The 20710-nt window shown below is 47.9% G+C and overlaps 1 protein-coding gene across 1 annotated transcript; it reads left to right on the top strand.

The window, feature by feature from the left end:
• Positions 1–2038: 2038 nt before the first annotated feature.
• Positions 2039–20201, top strand: Actr5 (actin related protein 5). The gene is made up of 9 exons (XM_059261829.1): positions 2039–2690; positions 3510–3739; positions 5211–5380; positions 9729–9946; positions 10520–10702; positions 13877–13993; positions 14634–14773; positions 16337–16469; positions 19617–20201. The coding sequence occupies exons 1-9, from the start codon at positions 2316–2318 to the stop codon at positions 19872–19874; spliced, it is 1824 nt and encodes a 607-aa protein (XP_059117812.1). The 5' UTR covers positions 2039–2315; the 3' UTR covers positions 19875–20201.
• The last annotated feature ends 509 nt before the right edge of the window (positions 20202–20710 follow it).

Genomic DNA, 20710 nt, shown 5'->3' on the forward strand with positions numbered 1-20710 from the left:
TAGAAGTTAGAAGCTTTAGAGAAGGGTCTAGGATCTAGAATGGAAGGCTATAAATTGTGGCTGTGTGTCCTCTACAGGGACAGCATCTGCCATCTAACATCACATTGTGTGAACTTTTGAAGGTGCTGCTGATCTCCCAACCCAGATGGATGACCCCTCTCCCACATCTGGAGCACACACCCTGGCCAGGCTTCTGTCTAAGAACACTGGTGGTATGACTGTGACTAATTGATTTGCATGAGGTCTAGGGGGAGCCTCCTGGCAGAGAAATGATTCTCGGGAAAGAGGCAGCTGGAAAGGAAGGTGTAGAGTGGGGATATTCTAAAATCAACATGGCACCAGATGGCATATTTGCTCTAGAAAATAGATATGGTTAGGTGGGGGGGGGGGGTTTGACAGCCTTTGAGGGCAACCTCCTAGGATGGAGCTCTTCCTGGCAGGAATTCAGTCAAATGTTCATTTAGGCAATGGGATAAAATAAAGGCATTTGATCCATTCTCAAAAAATTACCTTTCATACCCTCTGCTGTATTCCAGAAGCTGCTATAGAATGTACCCCAGAACAAAGGAGTAAGCTGGTGTGTGTGTGTGTGTGTGTGTGTGTGTGTGTGTGTGTGTGTGTGTGGTGTGTGTGTGACGTCTATAACCCTAGCACTTAGGTTAGCTGGGAGCTCGAGGGCTGCATGAGATACAAAATAAGACCTGACTAAAACAAAAACAAAAAAGGGAAAAGTAATCAACCAAATCAACCCCAAATTCCCCACAAAACCTACAACAACCAAAGCAAATGTCCTCCCCCAAAGGACAAGTTAGGAAGCAAAGGGAGCAACTAAGAGAAATCACACATGAGACAGAAGATGGGATGAACATTCAATGAACCGTGATGTGATGGAAAAGCAAGAATTCAGGATGACAGCTATGTTATAACCACAGGGGCCTCCAACCCAGTCTGCTAGGAGACTTCGGAAGGAGGCAGAAACAATACCATGACATATTATGTATTAAATGGCTTGTTTGTTTGTTTTTGAAAAGGTAATCACGTAGCTGAGGCTGGCTTTGAACTCACTAGACAGATGAGGCTAGCCTGGAACTTCTAACCTTGACCTCCCAAGTGCTGAAATTACAGGTGCATCAACAACCACACTTCACCTGAAACTGTTTTATGTGAGAGAAATAATTGAGGGATGTTTAGACGATTGGAGGAGAGTTTGAGGTTCAGTTAGCAGAAAGCACAGCTGTGGGGTCCTTAATGATGGGGTTCCCTTAACTTGCAGAAAGAGGAACACAGGCAAAGAAGAACTGCCTAGTGCTTTTCTGTTAAAACTGGTAGGTAGTCACATCACCTCCACTCTCACCCTACTTGCCAGAACTTGGTGACAAGGGTACATCTAATGAGATGACCACATGGGAGAGTTAAAACAGTAAAAGAAAGAAAGGAAAAGGATATTTATATGTATCACACATCAAATCAATAATTAACAGTGCTTTTCTCAATATTTGAGGTCTTCCTGAGAGGACAGCCAGCCTGTGGGAACTGAATAAATGTATTTGTAACTTTTGTTCAGTAAAATATACATACTGAAATACATAACCTTAAAAAGACAGCTTGATGAAGTTTTACAGAGTCAGTTAACGTGCATCGTGACCTGCCATGCCAAGAAACTGAAGTTGGTAGTACCCCAGAGCTTGGGTTTGGCTCAGCGGGTAATGGCCCTGGAACCTATTGGAGGAAGAAAACACACTTCCTCAAGTTTTCTTCTGATTTCCACAGGTGCATCTGGGCACGCTCCCACACCCATCACTCAATAAATAAATAAATAAACAAAAAAGGAAGAGTCAAAGAAAGTGGTTAGCTAAACTTGGTCTCAAAGCTAAGGACTAGATCTGCAAAGTGAGACAGCAGATAGGGCTTAGGGGCTAGGGAGGGGCGGAGTCCACACCGCGGTGGGGGCGGAGCCTTGGTTAGCCATTTAGCGCAAGGGGCGTGGTCACGCAGAGGGCCCCCCCCCACGGCTCAGAGTTGGGGCGGGGCTCCTGGCTAGCCAGTTAGCGCGAAGAGGCGTGGCCTAACGAAGAGGCGTGGCCACACGAAGGCTTTTGGGGGTGAGCTAGACCCAGGCGTAGGACTCGCGGCCGGTAACAACAGGGTTTAGAAGCTCACAGAAGGTTCTGGATCACCAGGAACGAATCACGTGCAAAAACTAGCGAGTCGTCGCGTAAGGAGAAGGCTTCCCGACACTTCGGGTCCCTGCGACTCAGACAGGGGCGGGGCTTCGTGGCGCACGCGACGTCGGGGCGGGGCCGGCGCTGGCCAAGATGGAGGCCAACGTGTTCCGGTTTCGAGATGCCCGGGCCGCTCCGGATCCGGTGCTGGACGCCGAGCCGGTGGCCTTCGGCTCGCAGCCGGTGCCCCTGGTGCTAGACAACGGATCATTCCAGGCTCGTGCCGGGTGGGCGTGCCCCGGGCCGGACCCGGGCCCCGAGCCGCGCCTGCAGTTCCGCGCCGTGTGCGCGCGCGGCCGTGGCGGAGCGCGCGGCGGGCCGGGCCCTCAGGTGGGCAACGCGCTGGGCAGCCTGGAGCCGCTGCGTTGGATGCTGCGCTCTCCCTTCGATCGCAACGTGCCGGTCAATCTGGAGCTGCAGGAACTGCTGCTGGACTACAGCTTCCAACACCTGGGCGTCTCCTCGCAGGTGAGGGCGGGCCGGGCGGGACCATCACTCCAGGCTGTCAAGTTCCAAACACTTCTCGTGTGTCTGTCTGCCCTGTGCTAGGAGTTAAGGATGTTAAGGAAACACTAGTGCCTGAACCACGGTGTCTTTATCCTTCAGTGGATGGACTGTCATGGGAACAAGGGCCTTTGCAGTAATCAAGTGAGAGATGGGTTGACAAGAACCAGTCCGATCCAGGAAATACTTTGAAGATAGAGCCCACATGATTTATTAACAGCTGGGCCAAAGCTTGACTTAATAAACTTGAATTGAGCGGGGAGTGGTGGTGTACGCCTTTAAATCCTAGCACTCCGCCTTTAATCCCAGCACTCCAGAAGCAGAGGCAGGCAGATCGCTGTGAGTTAGAGGACAGCCAAGACTGTCACACAAAAACACTCTATCAAAAAACAAACAAACAAACAAAAAATCCCAAACAAACACAAAGCTTAAGTTGACCACATGTTAGTGCTTTCCAAAAATGAAATGTATGCTTTATAATTGCTTTTGATCGCCTTTTTAAAGATTTATTATTTCAAAATTGTATGTGCGAGTGTAGAAGCGTGTAGGTGCCTTAGGCCTGGGAGCGTCTGCAGCTGGAATCAGGTGGTTCTGAGTGGACCTGATGAGGGACACAAACTTGGGTCCTCTGCTCTTACCCAGTGCTCTCTCTCTAGCCCCCTGTTAGGTTTTTAATTAGAGATATAAAGCAAATTCAGCCCTGCAACAAGGATTTGGGGTTATTTTTGCATTTCATGCATGTTCTGTTCTCATTCATCTATTTGTGCTTCTCTTTCGAAGTAGGGCTGCGTTGATCATCCCATAGTTTTGACAGAGGCCGTGTGCAACCCACTTTATTCCCGCCAAATGATGTCCGAGCTCCTTTTTGAATGCTACAGGATCCCGAAGGTTGCCTATGGGATAGACAGCCTCTTCAGCTTCTACCACAACATGCCCAAGAATGCCCTTTCCAGCGGCCTCATCATTTCATCTGGCTACCAATGTACACACATTTTACCCATCTTGGAAGGAAGGTGAGTTGCGCTTGTGGCATTTAAGTGGCATTTAAGAAGCATTGATTTAGGGCCACTGGAAAACTGGAATGTAAAGGTACCTGTTGGGAATGTCTGGCAAGTGCTAGATGATGGCCTGAACTGGGCTTAGCTGAGACCTACATCAGTGTGTGACTTCGTAAGTTATTTTACCTGTCTTTCGGGACCTCTTGGAGGGAGTTCAAGTGGGTCTCACGTCTAACTGACAGATAATTTTATAATTTTGATTTATGGGGGAATACTTAACACAGTACCTACCTATATTAGACATTCAATAAACATGTTTTGAGTAGGTTATTTGAATATATTTATTTTTCTCTTTAACCCAGCAGTGGTGGCACATGACTTTATTTGGAAACAGAAGTTTTCCTGTGTCCTGCAGCTGCTCTCAAATAATCACTCAGAGGCTTAATATAAATTATAAATGCTCAGTCGGTAGCTCAGGCTTATTACTAACTAGCTCTTACACTGAAATTAACAATTAACCCATAATTTTTATCTATGTTTAGCCATGTGACTTGGTACCTTTTCTCAGTACGACATTATCATCTTGCTTCCTCTGCGTCTGGCTGGTGACTCTCTGACTCCGCCCTTCTTCTTCCCAGCATTCCCAGTTTGGCTTTCTTGCCTAACTTCCTGCTAGATACAGGCCTGTCAGCTTTTTATTAACCAATGAGAGTAGCACATATTCACAGCGCACAGAAGGACCATCTTACAGCATTTAATCTTCTTCACATTGGGGAGGCAGAGGATGGTGGATCTCTGAGTTCAAGGCCAGTCTGATCTACAGAGTAAGCTCCAGGACAGCCAAGGCTACACAGAGAAACTCTGTCTCAAAAAACAAACAAATATTTTTGTGTTTGTGTGTATGTATGTGGACCTGAGAGTGCTTGGCAGGAATGTGGAGTCAGGACAACATAAGGACATTGTTTCTCTCTACCACGTGGGTCCCAAGGAATTGAACTCAAAGTCCTCAGCCATGACACCAAGCGCCTTTACCAGTGGAGCCATCTCTCGTCTCTTGAAAACATTTAATGTAGACCATTTGGTATTCTGGAGTCATTTTTGTTTTTTTGTTATTCTAGACAGGGTTTCTCTGTGTAAGAGCCCTGGCTGTCCTGGAACTCACTCTGTAGACCAAGCTGGCCTGGAATTTATAAGAGATCTGCTTGCCTCTGCTTCCCAAGTGCTGGGATCAAAGGCATGCGCCACCATGAGACTCTGAGACTCTGGCCAGAAGTTAAAGGGCCACATGTCTGGGTGTGCAGTAGGAATTCTGGTCTTGGGTGAACATTTGCACAGGGGAACCTTCCTGATATGGGGTTTTAGATGCCCCAACCCTCCATTAGTCTGCTTCTTTGTCTGCATTAAATTCCTGTTTTCCCCAATGTTCCACATTCTGTCTTTTACGCTGCACAGACTTTCAGTGTTGTTCTTTACTACTTTGGTGTAGGCTAGATGCCAAAAACTGCAAACGCATCAATCTCGGAGGAAGTCAGGCGGCTGGCTACCTGCAGCGGCTCCTCCAGCTGAAGTATCCGGGGCACCTCGCAGCCATCACACTCAGCCGCATGGAGGAGATCCTCCAGGAGCACAGCTACATTGCTGAGGACTACGGGGCAGGTGACGCTGGGGGCGGGGCAGGTGACTCAGGGGAGGGGCAGGTGATTCAGGGGACCTGGCTCCAATTTTCCAGCTCTGTTGGCCTTTGAGGGTTCTTCACATTGTTACCAGTGTGACCCTTGCTTGCTCAGCATCCATCTCCCGTCTTTGGTGTTCTCTTTGTGAGATTATTCAGCAAAGTCATTGTCATGAACAGGTTCCCTTCACACACCATAGCTCTTATAATGTGCCTCCGGTATAACTTTCCGCTTGTTTTACACGTTAACATTTTTGAGAGAGGAAGCACAATGTGCCAGCTTACAAAGTTGGAGACCAGCTGGGAGTGGTGGTGCACGCCTTTAAACCCCAGCACTCAGGAGGCACAGGCAGAGGGATCTCTGAGTTCAAAGCCAGCCTGGTCCACAGAGTGTGTTCCAGGACAGCCAGGGCTACACAGAGAAACCTTGTCTTTACAAAACAAAAAAAAAGTTTGAGACCAATTGAAATTGCTTTTCTAACATCCCTAGAGTGATGTCAGAATACCTCTTCGGTTTCAATGTATCTTGAACTTTTATTTTTGAGATGGTCTCCTTATATAGCCCAGGCTGGCCACTACTTGAGTATAGACTCAGATCCTGATGTTCCTGCCTTGGCCTCTAAGTATCTTGAGCTTCTAATTGTATTTTACTTCGATATACTTTGGTTACTATTGCTTATGACAGATGTGATGAATAATGTCTTTCTTACAAATGTAAATGATTCAGATAAAACCCAACAGCTATGGTCAGTAGCATTATTAAGACAGCTCTTTTTCCCACAGTGTGTGACTGGGTTTTCTTGTGGTCGTTAAAGGTACTGGCCTTCAGCTGACTGCTGCTAAGCTTTAGAAAAGCAAAAGTAATATAATTCCTTCATTTGATTGTTAGTCTTTGAACAGAAAGCTTATTTAGTACACTCTAAGGACAGAGTGCTAGAAGGTAACAGGAGTACTGCCTGCATCCAAATGTGTTATCTTTGAAAGAAAAGGGGGGCCTGTGAGATGGCTCATTGGGCAAATGTGCTTGCTTCCAGAACCCACAAGGTGGAAAGAGGGAACTAACTTTAGCAAGTTGTCCTCTGACCTCATATGTGCGCCATGATGTGCACATGCCTCCACACATGTGCACACATACACATATACACACAAATGTAAAAAAAAAAAAGATTGAGGGTGGGGATGTAGCTCAGTTGTAGATTACTTGCTGTCCTAGGTTCCATCCCTAGCTTAGAATGAATCAGATGCATGAAACAGACTTGCAGTGCCAGCACACCTGGGAGGTAGAAGTAGGAGGGTCATATATGTAAGGCCATCTTTGCCCCACAGTGAGTTTGATGCCAGCATAGACTATATGAGAAACAGACCTGGAGGCTGGAGAGATGGCACAGAGCACTGGCTGCTCTTGCGGAGGACCTGGGTTCCATTTGGAGCGCCCACATGGTGGCACACTACCATCCCTAATTCCAGTCCAGGGTATCTGCTGCCCTCCTCTGGCCTCATGGGCATCAGGCAGGTGCACAGTGTCCTTAACACACAAGTAGGCAAAGATTTAAAAAACCCCAACCACACACAAGTACACAGAAAGCCCAACAAAGAAAATAAAAAAGCTCAACCTCAATTGTGGTGAAAACTATAGACCATAAAATTTACCATCTGCCTTTTTCCCCCTTTCTTTTTTTAAAAAATCGTTTGCTTTTTTGGACAGTCTCCCTATGGAGGCCCATCCCAACATCAAACTCTCGGCTCTCCTGCCTCAGCTTCCCAATTGCGTGATTCATCTTAACTGTATCAGGGTAGCTGAGGGGTGGTCATAGTTGTGTTCTCAGAACACCTTCGTTAAGCACATGTGATTATGAGGCACAAAGAAGTTGGGGAGATAGACATGGAGAGAAAGTTTGTGAGTTCCCTTTCCTTGATAAACTTTGGTATTAGATTAGCTTTTTTTTTTTCTTTTGTTTGAGACAGGGTCTCACTATGTACCTATGTAATCCTAGCTCACAAACCTATCACTCCAGATCCAGGGGATTTGATGCCCTCTTGTGGCTCCCATGAACATTGCATGCATGTGGTGCACAGACACATGCAGGCAAAATTATTCCTGCACGTAAAATAAATTTAATAGCATATAATTCTGTGAAGTTCACTTTTCAGCATTGCTACTGTGTCTGCATCCCATGAATTCTGAAACATTTTAATTTTTATTGAGTTTAAATATTTTCTAATTTCTTCAAGACTGCTTCTTTAACTGATTGTTTAGAAATATGTTGTGAGACACCTTTCTGTGACTTACCTTTAGTTTAATCCCATTTTGGTGAAAGAGCTTTGTTTGATGTCAGCTAACTTGTTTATTGTAGGACCCGGCATGTAGTCGTATTTATACACTTGAAGGGCATTTACTGTGCTCCATGGGTAGGAGGTGTTCAGGTGTCCATGGGTAGGTGTTCAGGTGTCCATGGGTAGGTGTTCAGGTGTCCATGGGTAGGTGTTCAGGCGTCCATGGGTAGGTGTTCAGGTGTCCATGGGTAGGTGTTCAGGCGTCCATGGGTAGGTAGGTGTTCAGGCGTCCATGGGTAGGTAGGTGTTCAGGCGTCCATGGGTAGGTGTTCAGGCGTCCATGGGTAGGTGTTCAGGCGTCCATGGGTAGGTGTTCAGGCGTCCATGGGTAGGTGTTCAGGCGTCCATGGGTAGGTGTTCAGGCGTCCATGGGTAGGTGTTCAGGCGTCCATGGGTAGGTGTTCAGGCGTCCATGGGTAGGTGTTCAGGCGTCCATGGGTAGGTGTCCAGGTGTCTGGTGGTGGTGGTGGTGGTGGTCAACACTGCTGTAGCCTTGATAGCACCTTCTTTCTACTGGTTCTGCTGATAATTGGGAAGATTACTGATGTCATTAGATATAATTGTGGGTATCCCTGTTTCTCCTTTCAGTTGGTCGCTTGTGTTTTGTTGTTGTTTTCTTTTCTTTCTTTGTTACCTGAGGACCAGAGTTTACAATGCTAGGCAAGCACTCTGTTTCTGAGCTGTGTTCCCAGCCCAGATCTGTCAGTGTGTGTTCCTTATCTGGGTTTGTCTTGTTAGCTACATATTTGAACATGGTTACATCTTCTTGTCTGTTGACCTTTTATCATTATGTGGTGTCCCTTTTTATTCTAGCTATTTATTTGTTTGCTTTGAAGGCTACTTGAACATTAAGAGTCACTTTACCAGGGCATGGTGAGACACACCTTTAATTCTAGCACTAAGGAGGCAGACAGATGGATCTCTGAGTTTGAGGCCAGCCTGGTTTATTAGTAAGTTCCAGGCTAGCCAGGGCTACATAGTGAGATCCTGACTCAAAATAAACAAACAAACAAACAAAGCCAATCCAGCTTTCTTTTAAATAGGGTTTATGTGGTAAGCTATCCTTAAAACTCCTAGATTATCTGAGGAAAGCCTTGAACTCTTAATCCTTGTTCCTCTACTTCTCAGGTGCTAGGATTAGGGGCAGACACCATCACTCCCTACTGGCATCCCTCAGTTCCTTATCAGTATACTCCAGATGAGCTTGTAGTGGTTATATTACACTAAATGTTTATTACTCTTTGTTCAATCAGAGATGGCATTCAGGCTTTGTGCTCCTCAGCAGCATCCTGTCGGTGCCAAGACCATTTGCAGTTAATGTATTTGAATTTAGGACTACTGTTTTCTTTTTCTCTTTCTCTCTGCCTTTTAGGTTATTGGATTTCTATTTTATTTTATTTTTGAGGCAGGGTCTTACTATGCAGATCTGCCTGGCCTAGAGCTCATTATATGGTCCAAGCTTTCCTTGAACAGAGAGATCCTTGAACCAAAAGGTGGAGCTAAAGGTGTGCATCACCACACTCAGCTGGACTGTATTCTTTAGGTGGTTTCTCTAGAGAAGAGAGCAGAGTATAACTTCTCCTCATCTGTGTAGACGCAGTAGTGATCACTCCGGGTAGCAATGTTAGCAGTAGGACTTCTTTATGCTCTGTATCAGTGTCTTACATGCTAAACCTGTGAACACTGGGAGCCCATCAGACAGTGATGCTGTTATTATTTTTAGTTCAAGTTATGAAACATGTTTTAAGTGACTCACAAGGCAGTTAGCCTCGTGTGTTTAACAGATTTTCCTTCACTCTGGCTGTTCCAGCTTCCCCCTTGTATGATTTCTGTCTGGAGACCCTCAGAGCAGGTCTGTGTATGCCTGGGTTTTACAGCTGCATTTGGTGGATTCAGAGGTTCTGAGTGTGTTCAGTGTCACTTGTGCCTGGCATCGACTTTCTGTTTCACTGCTAACAGGGCTTTCATCTCTAAAGTCCCCAAACCGTTTCTTTGCAGAATTGCAGAAGTGGCGGTGTCCTGATTACTATGAGAACAATGTCCACAAGATGCAGCTGCCGTTCTCTAGCAAGCTCCTGGGCAGCACGCTGACGGCCGAGGAGAAGCAGGAGCGGCGGCAGCAGCAGCTTCGACGGCTGCAAGAGCTCAACGCCCGGCGGCGGGAGGAGAAGCTGCAGCTGGACCAGGAGCGGCTGGAGCGGCTGCTGTATGTGCAGGTGAGGGCAGCCAGGTGCTCCCGGCACGTTCTCCTCTCCTCTGCTTTCCTGGGCCGTAGCGTGCATTGGCCATCAAGTCACCTTTCAAATTGGGAGTCCAGAGACCAGAATCAAGCAGATGATTAACATGCACAGCAGCGGGTGTCTGTGCTGAGCTGTGGACTCCAGCTCTGTTTATTGATTAATTTTGTTGCTTTCGAACTTTTCTATGTAAGTGCAGCATGTGTGGTACACAGATCTTAGGGTGGACATCTCAGTGAGCTTCACAAAGGGACACGTGTACATGTTCTTGTTGTGATATGGAGGAGCAGCATTCCCATCCTCTCCTCTCGGTGACACCTTCCCACTCACCTTTGATGTCTGTCACTGTAGACTAGTTTTCACTAATTAGCTGGTGCTGAAACCAGTATCCAGTATGCATTGCTAGCTAGCCCAGATAGTTGGAGAGGAGGGCATGTGTGAGCCTCTGGTGGGAACTGGAGGGGTGATTCTGCTGGGGGCTGGCTAGGGAACCCCAGAAACACCCCTCCCCCACCTGTCTTTGAGAATAGATTGTGCCTGCTCTGGTTTCAGGAGCTCCTAGAGGATGGCCAGATGGACCAGTTTCACAAAGCTCTGATAGAGCTGAACATGGACTCCCCAGAAGAACTGCAGTCCTACATACAGAAGCTCACCTTGGCAGTGGAGCAGGCTAAGCAGAAAATCCTTCAGGCGGAAGCCAGCCTCGAGGTGGATGTGGTGGACAGCAAGCCAGAGGTGACGGGGCCTGGGGAGGTAATCTCGGGTCCTTAGGTGTGGCTGCCAGTGCCTTTACTTCCTGAGCCATCTTTACAGCCTTCAGCTTTCTCTTTTTGAGACAGGGTTTCATATAGCAGCCTAGGCTGACCTTGAACCTAGTATGTAGCCACGAATGACCATGAACTTGTGGCCCTCCTTCTTCTACCTCCCTGTTGCAGGGATTATAAGTGTGTCCTGCCACCGTGTCCAGTTGAGGTGGTCCTGGGAATCAAGTCTGGGGCTGTTTCGTGAACTCTAGGCAAGCACTCTACCAATCAAGCTACCTCTCCAGCCATCAAGACAGCTTGCTTTAAACTCTTTCTTACTGGTGTTTTTAGAAAGACACGGTGCTGTGGAAAAGTCAGGGTCGGTGCAGTTTGATGCTGGGTACAGGGTAGTGCACATGGGTGACGTCACAGCTGTGTTTGAGTCAGTGTGGCGCTTGGTACAGCACAGGCTCCCGGATGGATCTTCACCGTAGCGTCAGCTCTCAGCCTTACATTCCCTGCCCACTGCCTGCTCGAGAGCAGCCTTTTCAGACCTTTTCTGCTTAGACCCCGCTGAACCCAGAGAAATTTTTACAGAACCCAGGTGTGTAGGTGCGGTTTTGCCATTTACTAAATGAAAGCAAAATTGCGTGCTAATGAGAAGGGTGTATTTATTTTTACGTAGGAATTAAATTCTGGCTGAGTTGATATTATAGGATGCCGGGTACCTTCAGTAGTTCTGTTGATCAGTGCTTTAACTTTACAGTGGCCAATGTTGAGAACACTGCTTTGTGTAAGTATGGGACTAGGTGGCTTGCTCTGGATACTACAGTCTAGGGAAGAGGGGACCTCTGCTTTCCTCACTGTTCCTGGGTACCCCAGACCAACTTCCACTGAACCATTGGGCGTTTTCATTTGCTTTTCTAGGCTTCATGCTATGTTCTGGAACCGTGTTGTTTGTTGTGCATTCATCCATTAACATATTAGTAAGACCTGGAAGTACCACAGGGTCAGATGCAGAGAGCAGGTTAACATATTAGTAAGACCTGGAATACCACAGGGTCAGATGCAGAGAGCAGGTTAACATATTAGTAAGACCTGGAAGTACCACAGGGTCACATGCAGAGAGCAGGTTTTGAATCGAAAGGAAAAACAAGCAGCTGAAAGTGGGATCCGGGGCAGTTGGAGACCTGCTGTCCTGTGTTTCTTTTCCTGCAGAATTTCCAGCAGATAGTTCATTATGTGCTATGCTTTCAGCGTCCCTCCATCTCGTCACAGTACTTCTGTACCTTGTCTGTGCTCTGGAGACATACAGCCGATCTTTGTAGGCTGGGGAAGGTCTCAGACATTTCAAAAGCTTGTTTTAGTGGGGTGGGGAGATGACTTTGGCCCCTCAAGCATGAGGACTGAGTTTGGACCCCCAATACTTAGGCTGGGCATGGTGGAGTGTGCCTGTAATCCAAGCCCTAGGGTGGCAAAGACAGAAGGATCCCCAGAGCTTGCTGGCCAGCCAGTCTAGCCAGACCAGGGAGTATCAGGGTCAGAGAGAGGCTGTCAAACATTCCAGTGGGGACTAGAGAGAGGGTCAGCTGCCAAGAGCTGTACTGCTCGTTGAGAGAACCTGAGTTCAGTGTTCACTAACCACATTGGGTAGCTCATAACCGCCTGTATCTCCAGCTCCCAGAAATCGGATGCTTTGGGGCTCCTTGGGCACCTGTACACACACGTACACACCCCCACACAGACATAGACACATAAATTTTTTAAACAGTAAGATGGAGAGCAGTAGAGGAAGACATCAGACTTCAGTCTCTCACTGGCCACACGTATGTACAGTGACGTGCACACATGTGCATACACACACACACACACACACACACACACACACACGTTGCTCTTTCTATAGCAAATTTGATGTATACAGTGGGTCTTTCTTTGGACTATCAGTTCCCAAATAATGACATGGAGACTTTTTATTAATTATAAAAGCTTGGCTTTAGCTTAGGCTTGTCTCCAACTAGCTCTTAAAACTTAAATTAACCTGTTTATATTAATCTACATTCTGCAATGTGGCTCATTACCTCTCCTCAGAACTGTATGTCCAACTTCCTCTGAGTCTCCATGGTGAATCCCTCACTTCTCAGATTCTTCCCAGAGTTCCTATCTCTCCCTGGAAGTCCCACCTATCCTCTCCTGCCTAGCTATTGGCATTGAGCTCTTTATTAAACCAATCAGAAGGTGCCTTAAGTAGAACAAACACATCTTCACAGTGTACAAAAAGACTATCCCACAACAGGTTCATCAGTCTGTCACCAAATCCCTTAACAGTCAGTCTGCCTTGTTGGTGAGTAGGGTGAATTATAGTTCTCCTTCCTGGGATAAGCTTGGCTGTGACATTGGCTAACCTGGTCTACTTTTTAGTATTTCCCCCCAGTGTAATTCAGTGAGAATGAAGTGACTAGGTGGGCACTCCAGAATGTATACCGAAACCCAGCTATGGAGTAAAGGCTGAACTGCTAATGCAGCTGGAAGTTTCAGCCAGCATTCACTAGTGTTTGTTGTTTTTTTCCTGCAGATCAATCCATTGTGGCCCCTGAAATGCTGAATTATTCTCATGAGAATGCTATAAGGACTAGACTTTGGACTTTGTTAATATTCTTTCTCTTTTCTTGAGACAGGGTCTCACTCTGAAGCCCTGGCTGTCCTTAACTCACTCTGTAGACCAGACTGGCCTCAACTCTGCCTGCCTCTAGCTCCCAAGTGATGGGATTAACACACCTGACCTTTTTTGTTTTTAAATTGTGCACGTTTGTGTGCGTGCGAGTGTGTGTGTGCACGCGCATACACACACACACAAGCATGAAGGTCAGAGGACAGTTTTTGAGAGTTATTTCTTTCCTTCCCCCTTGTGGGTTTCAGAGATTGAACTCAGGTTGTCAGTTTTGTGGCAAGCACCCTTACCCTTTGAGACATCTTACTGGTTGTCTTTTAGTCTTGTTAACACCCACCCCCCTCCCATGTGAATTGCTTTGAAGAGTGTTTAGTTTTTGGACAGGTGTTTGGAATACTGGGCAAGACTCCATCCATTTTCAGGATAGAATCAGAGCTGAGGTTTGCTGGTGACAGGTTTCTCTGCTGTTTGATTATTGCATTGTTCTGTCCTCAGACCCCTGACCTGGAACAACTGGAGCCCTCCCTGGAGGATGTGGAGAACATCAATGATTTTGAGCCCTTGTTCTCAGAGGAAGCACCCGAAGTGGAGAAGCCGGTCACCACAGTCCAGGTTTGACTACTGCTACCAAGACTACATACATTTTGAAGTCCTTGGCATAAGTGACTGGCCCAGTCTGCTTCTCTGGGAGCATCGGAACCCCCAGGGGTGCTTCAGCAAGGGCACCAGTATTCTCAGTGGCAGTCAGAGGCTTTCCCTGGTGGGTGGTTGAGGAGCTGGGGCCACCCTGAGTGTGAGCGGCTGATAGCAGAGGTATCTGTCTGGTGACTGAGGTCTCCAGACCTACAGACTGGCTCTCAGTGGTTCCCTTTACGTTTTAGCCAACATCATCATCCTCACTGGGGTCTGTGCCTCCTGTCATGGTGGTGGCAGCAAGACAAACTGACTGTATCTGAGGCTTCGGTGGGAGGAGGTGCTAGCCAGGATGGGTAGAGACAAGGTTCCCTGCTGGGTCTCTTGACTGCTGCTTCCAGAGTCCCCTCCTGCAACTTGTGCACGGCACAGTGTCTGGGGATTCGTCATTCTGAGGTTGAGCAAAGGTAGAAGGCAGAGTCTGGAAGTGGAGACAGTTGACGAGGGGTGGTTCCGGCCTGCACAGGGAAGCTGGGCTAGAGATGCGATTTGAGAAAACTGATAGCTGAGGGAATTGTCATTATAGCCTAAAATCATCTCTTAAACCTTGGGTTTGAAGCCCGTGTTTAACTTGGCAGCGTACCATCAGCTGTTTGTTGGGACAGAAAGGATTCGTGCTCCAGAGATTATTTTCCAACCGTCTCTCATAGGAGAAGAGCAGGCGGGGATTGCAGAGACCCTTCATTACGTTCTGGACAGGTGAGCAGTGAGGCCACCCCATCCTCACCTGAGCCTCTTCTGGGTTTTGCATGGGAAAGGGGACTGATGGACGCTGGGGAGGTCTGCCCCTCTCGCCACTGCTGGCTCTGCTCAGGTCGTCTGTTCTCACCCAGGCCTGCAGGCGGAACCGGTGGGGCTCCATTCGTTTGTGAGCTCTGCAAAGTGAACCTTTGAGTCTGAGCAACAGAGACAGCACCCTGGCTTCCATGTGAAACTTGACATTACTAAAAAACCAGTGATTGTTACACTTATGTATTCGTTGAGATAAGGTCTCCTTATGTACTCAGTGGCCTTGAAGCTTCCATAGTAGCTGGGATCATAAGTGTACATTACCATATCCAGCAAGACTAGTGATTTTTTTACATTTAATTTTATTTTTAATTATGGGGGTGGTGTTATGTATACATGAGTGCAGGGACCTCTTGGGTCCCTTGCAATAATAGCAGTGTGTATGTACTCTTGAGAAAAAAATTGTGTGTGTGTGTGTGTCTGTGTCAATGTGTCTGTGTGAGTGTATGAGTGTTTTGCCTGCATGTCTGTATGTGGACTGTGTGTGTGACTAGTGCTTTGAAACTTAGAAGAGGGAATTGGCTCCCCTGGAGCCAGAGCTACAGATGGTTGTGTTCTAGCATGTGAGTGCTAGGAATTGAAGCCAGGTCCTCTGGAAGGATAACCAGTGTGCATGTGGTATGTACTCTTAACCACTGAGCCATCTCTTCAGCTCCAAGATTAGGGATTTTTTTTTTAATTTCTTTTCTGTTTTTGGTTTTTCAAGACAGGGTTTCTCTGTGTAGCCCCGAGTGCCTTGGAACTCACTCTGTAGACCAGGAACTCAGAGATCCACCTGCCTCTGCCTCCCTGATGATGAGATTAATGATGTGTGCCACCACACTCAACAAGACTAGTGATTTTTAGATCACTCCCCAAATTCTTCAGTGCTTGTGAAAGACTTCCCCCTTCTTGTAGGCATGTGTTCATATAGAGCTTACATTTCTCTAGGAATGCGTCTGCCACTCTTTCAGGCCTTTCCCACAGTGAGTGTCCTTCACTCCAGTTGGGCGAGGAAAGGCTGTGGTTTGTTGCACTCTGCTTGCTTTTGATCCTAATAGGGTGGAACAGTGGATATTGTGATCCTAAACATGGCTGCCCTGATCCTTAGGCTTTCTCACTGGTCTCTAAAGACCTGTCCCTGCTTTCTATAGCTAACTATCTCAGAAGGCATGACTTTCTCCTCTCCTTTATCTCTCCTCTCCAGGCAGCTGCTGAGATTTACAGCTTGATTGCCCTGTGGGTTTTTTTTCCCCCAACTTTAATAAAATGATCCTCAAGCTTAGAAAAAGTGTTGCAAAAGCAGAAACATTCTAATCTTTGGACTGCGTATTGTAGAGCTATGACTGAAAAGCAGAATACTGGTTTTGTTTATCTTCTAATTGGTCATGTAGACAGTGATAAGTTGACTGTTGTACCAAGAGCTTGCCTTTCCTGGACTGTCTAGTGTGTTCTAGCAGCCAAGTTGGAGCATCTTTTCTCTCTTTCTCCTAGGTACCCAAAGGCCGTTCAGGATACCCTGGTCCAGAATGTTTTCCTCACTGGTGGGAACGTGATGTATCCGGGAATGAAGGCTAGAATGGAGAAGGAGCTGCTAGAGATGAGGCCCTTTCAGTCCTCTTTCCAGGTACTGACTGCTCTTCCTGCCCACTGTTTGTGATTAGCATCCAGGCACTGACCGCTGCATTAGTGGTGACCCTGCATTAGTGGTGACTGACTGCCAAAGCCAAGGTGTGAGTGACTGGGATTCTGCACTTCCATCACCCACTGCAGAGGTTCAGTGACTGGCCTTGTCTTTAACCTCACTCAGCTGATATAGGATGGGAATCTTGCTTGCATATCGCTCTGTTCTATTTAACTGACAGGACTGAGCATATACTGGAGTGGAAAGAGCATCCTCAGCATAAGAGGATTCTCACCAACTGCAGGGAGAGCATCTGAAGTTTTCTCACAGGGAAGCTTGTCTGATTGTTTACTTATCTCCAGGCAGGGTCTTGTTTTTCTGGGGTACCAGGAGAGTGCTTGGTTGCCTCTTCTCTGTATAGTTGTTATTTTAGGTCATGTGGGAACAGGAAGGAGCCTGAGCTGGGGCGGGGGGGGGGGGGGGGGGGGGAGGGGTTGCGGGGCTAGGGGGTGGTGGTCATGTGATTACTTTACATTTTAGGAAGATAGTGGAAGGTCAGCCTGTACTAACTAGTTAGTGAGTTCAGTCAGCCTGTTACTAGGCTCAGTCTCAGAAAGCTAGGGATGGGGGGGATTTTTCACTAGATTAGGAATGATGGATGGGCTTGAAGTGGAGGAAACTGAATTGTCCCAGGATGTGCTGAGCTTCCACAGGAAGTGGTAGCTGTGGTTAAACACTCGGGGAACAGGTAAGAGGTGCCATCACCGGTACTCAGGGATACCACTGAGAGATAGGTAGCGCCAAGGATCAAGCCCTAAATACCAGCCCTTAAGGGCCCCTGGGCGATGGAGGACATCGCAGTGGAATAGAGAAGAGGCAGCTGGAGAGCCGTGCTGACACCTAGGAGGGGCATTGCAGAGTGTGAGCCTGTGCTTGACTGAGGCGGCAGGGTGGCTGGAGAAGATGATGTTGGGAAAAGGCTCTTGGAATGTTCAAAATCTCTAGCGTGGCCATCCCAGCAGCCTCCCGTGATGCTGTGAGAGACCCAGTTGTACAGGACTGCCTCTCGTGCCCCTCCCCCATCACCTTCCTGCTGCACTGTTGATGGGGAGGGCGGTGGGTGTCACACCAGCACCCCTCAGTCAAGTGCACGGGGTGGATGCAGCAGCAGTTCACGTCTAGTTGTTTATACTTAATTTATTGACTCTAGGCTAGGGCTGGGGTGGGGCTCAGTGTGGAGCATTTGTCTGGGTACCTGAGGCTTTGAGCTCAGTCTCCAGTATGATACAAACAGGATAAATTGTGGCTTTTCTTTGGCTTGTTTTTATGGTATTTGTTCCTTTTGTGGTGCTGATGGTGGAGCCCAGAGCCACTGACATTCTGTGCGGGCACTCTGCCAGTTAGCCCTGTCCAGTTGTGTTTTCTCAAATCATTTTAAAGCATTACTAAGTATCACAATTTAATTGAGCAAATAAAAATAGAAAATAGAGGCTAAGAGGTGGTGGTGCACGCCTTTAATCCCAGCACTCAGAAGGCAGAGACAGGCAGATCTCTGTGAGTTCAAGGCCAGCCTGGTCTACAGGGCGAGTTCCAGGACAGCCAGGGCTACACAGAGAGACCCTGTCCCCAAAAAAACAAAAAAGAAAGGAAAAAAATAGATTTTAGGGACTGGAGAGATGTCTCAGTGGTAAGAGCACTTTCTGCTCTTGCAGAGGACCTGGGTTTTGATTCCTAGCACCCACATGATGGCTTACAACTGTCTGTAGGTCAAGTTGCTGGGGATCCAGTGTCTCTTCTGGCCTCCAGGCATGTACATGGTACATGGACACACATGCAATAAATAAATCTTTAACTAAATCAAATGGCGGGTTCATTAGTGTTTGTGACCAACATTATTTGTCTATTTTCAGGACATATTCTTGTCATGTTTATAATTTTAACCAATAGAAAGTTGTTGTTGTAATAAGTTGACAAATAAAACAATTGTTTTGTAGCTTTTTTTCCCCTTTCATATTATTGTGGGTTTATCAGTTTATGACTTTCCAAAGCATGATTTTCATAGTTGTATAGCACTCTATTGTGACCATGGGTGTCACTGCAGTTTTTATTAGTCACAGTAGCTGCCACTGACTAGATATTCTGTTTCAGGCAGAGTACCAGGCCTGTACTCGCCAGCTTTCCAAGGCAGAGCAGGGCTCTCATCTCATCAGAGTGGAAGGCTCCTTTGCACAGGTCCTTGCTGTCTCGTGCCCAAGCTTGCACTTACTTTTGGTTTTTCTTTTTCCTCCTTCCTCTCCCCTCCTCCTTTTCTTCCTTCTCTCTCTTCTTTTTTTGAGGTTGGGTCTTGCTTTGTGCTGAGGTTGGCATGGAGTTCATCATTCTTGTCTCCCACATGTGCCACTCTGCCAGCTCCAGACTTGCACCTGTGCTACCTCTGTGGTCCACAGCCTGTGCCCGCCTGCGTTTCTTTGTGTGGCCTGTGCTTTATTTCCAGAAACTCCAGAGGTGCCAGTCAAGCTTAGGACTGTGGTTGGCAGAGGAAGTGGGGTGGGATTGAGGCAAAGACTCCAGAATCAGAGACCTGTTCAAAGCAAGGGCTTTACTGTGACTCTCAGGCCAGGCTAGACGAGGGCTTCAGGTGGCTGTTGACCTCAGGTGGCTGTTGGCCTCAGGTGGCTGTTGACCTCAGCCTTGCTCTGCCTGTGAGCGTTGGCAGTGTCACAGAGTTCCTGGTCACCGGCTCTGCTGTGCTTTCTCCCAGGTTCTCTTGCTGCCATGGCCAGAGCTACCCTGCATCAATGACCTCCAGGTCACCCCTCTCCTTGTGATAGTTTGTGGTTGTCAGCATCACAGAGCAGGGGCCTGGCTGCTGTTCCCTCTGACCTGAAATGGCATGCCTTAGTCAGGAAGCTGGCTCTGCGAGTTGGTCCCTATGCAGCTAAGTGTTCTTTCCAAGAGGCTGTGCATGTCAGCTTAGCTTTGTCTGGAGGGTGCTGGGGCTGTTCTGCACAGTGCAGGCACCACCCAGGCCCTTCTGTATGTGTCTGATGATTCAGGGATGAGGTGTGCCTGGGCCTGCAGAACCTTCCTTCCTGGGCCTAGAGCTCTTGTAGAGATACCTTTTTAGAGTGCATCTGTTTCTTGTTCCAGGTTCAGCTTGCCTCCAACCCTGTGCTGGATGCTTGGTATGGTGCACGTGACTGGGCCTTGGATCACCTAGAAGACAGTGGAGCCTGGGTCACCAGGAAGGACTATGAAGAAAAGGGGGGCGAGTACCTCAAGGAGCACTGTGCCTCCAACACCTACGTCCCCATCCGCCTGCCTAAGCAGGCCTCACGTGCCTCAGAGACCCAGACTTCCGGGAGAGGCTCTGGGGCCAGTGGAAGTGGAGCTGGTGAACAGGCCTAGCAGAGGGGACTCCGGGATGGCTGTGCACTTCACCCATGACATGTAGGCAGCATTTGGGACAAGGACGGCACCCACTTTGCTGCCCGAGGCCACCAGCTTTGTTTGGCTACTGACTGGATTCCTCCTGGGAGCACAGCGGAGGACATCAGGTGATCTGCCTCAGTGAAGGACAGAGTGGCCTCTGGCGTGGAGAACCATGGACGAGCTGGGGCTTTGCTTTCCTCAGCAGTGAGAGGAGACGGGTGGAGGCTAGAAGTGGACAGGCACAAGGTGTTTCTCTGCACTTGAAAGCCTTTGTTGTTTAAAAATGCTCTAGAGTTCTCAGTGTAGTGTTTTCTTCTGCATGTATCATGGTCCCGTGACTGCCTGGAAGGGGTTCAAAAGGTGGTGTTGAGGTTGTGGAGGGCTCATCCGCTGAGTCTCAGGAGCGGGAAGACCGCGCCCCCACCCCGTTCTCTGCCTGGTGCCTGTCCTGAATGGACAGTGGTGCTTGTGACCCAGCCGTTTAACTATTTCCTTTGCTGGGAACTTTTTCACTCTATGAGGCCTTGCCAGAAATTTTTTTCTTCTGTTTTGTGGGTTTGTTGGCTCCATGCCCTTTTCCGGCCACTCTGCAGAACTGATGGAGGAGAGTCCATCCCAAGGCCTTTCATGTTGCCGAGGGCTAGTCTTTACAGTGTGGTCTTGAACAGGTAGGTGCCCTCTTACCCCTTTCTGTTGCTTAGGACTCGGCTCTCACTGCACAACTCAGGCTGCTTTCAAACTCAGTCTTCCTGCCTCAGCCTTCCTGGTGATGCACCACACATCCACTAAACACCTTTTATAGATTCTTGGTA

Source organism: Peromyscus eremicus, chromosome 4 (assembly GCF_949786415.1).
Source record: "Peromyscus eremicus chromosome 4, PerEre_H2_v1, whole genome shotgun sequence".
NCBI classification, from domain to species: domain Eukaryota; kingdom Metazoa; phylum Chordata; class Mammalia; order Rodentia; family Cricetidae; genus Peromyscus; species Peromyscus eremicus.

Coding starts and splice junctions, on each gene's coding strand:
- Actr5 (XM_059261829.1), top strand. CDS start 2,316: ATGGAGGCCAACGTGTTCCGGTTTCGAGATGCCCGGGCCGCTCCGGAT. Junction 2,691..3,509: donor ACCTGGGCGTCTCCTCGCAG/GTGAGGGCGGGC, acceptor CTTTCGAAGTAG/GGCTGCGTTGATCATCCCAT. Junction 13,994..14,633: donor AGCCGGTCACCACAGTCCAG/GTTTGACTACTG, acceptor TTGGGTTTGAAG/CCCGTGTTTAACTTGGCAGC.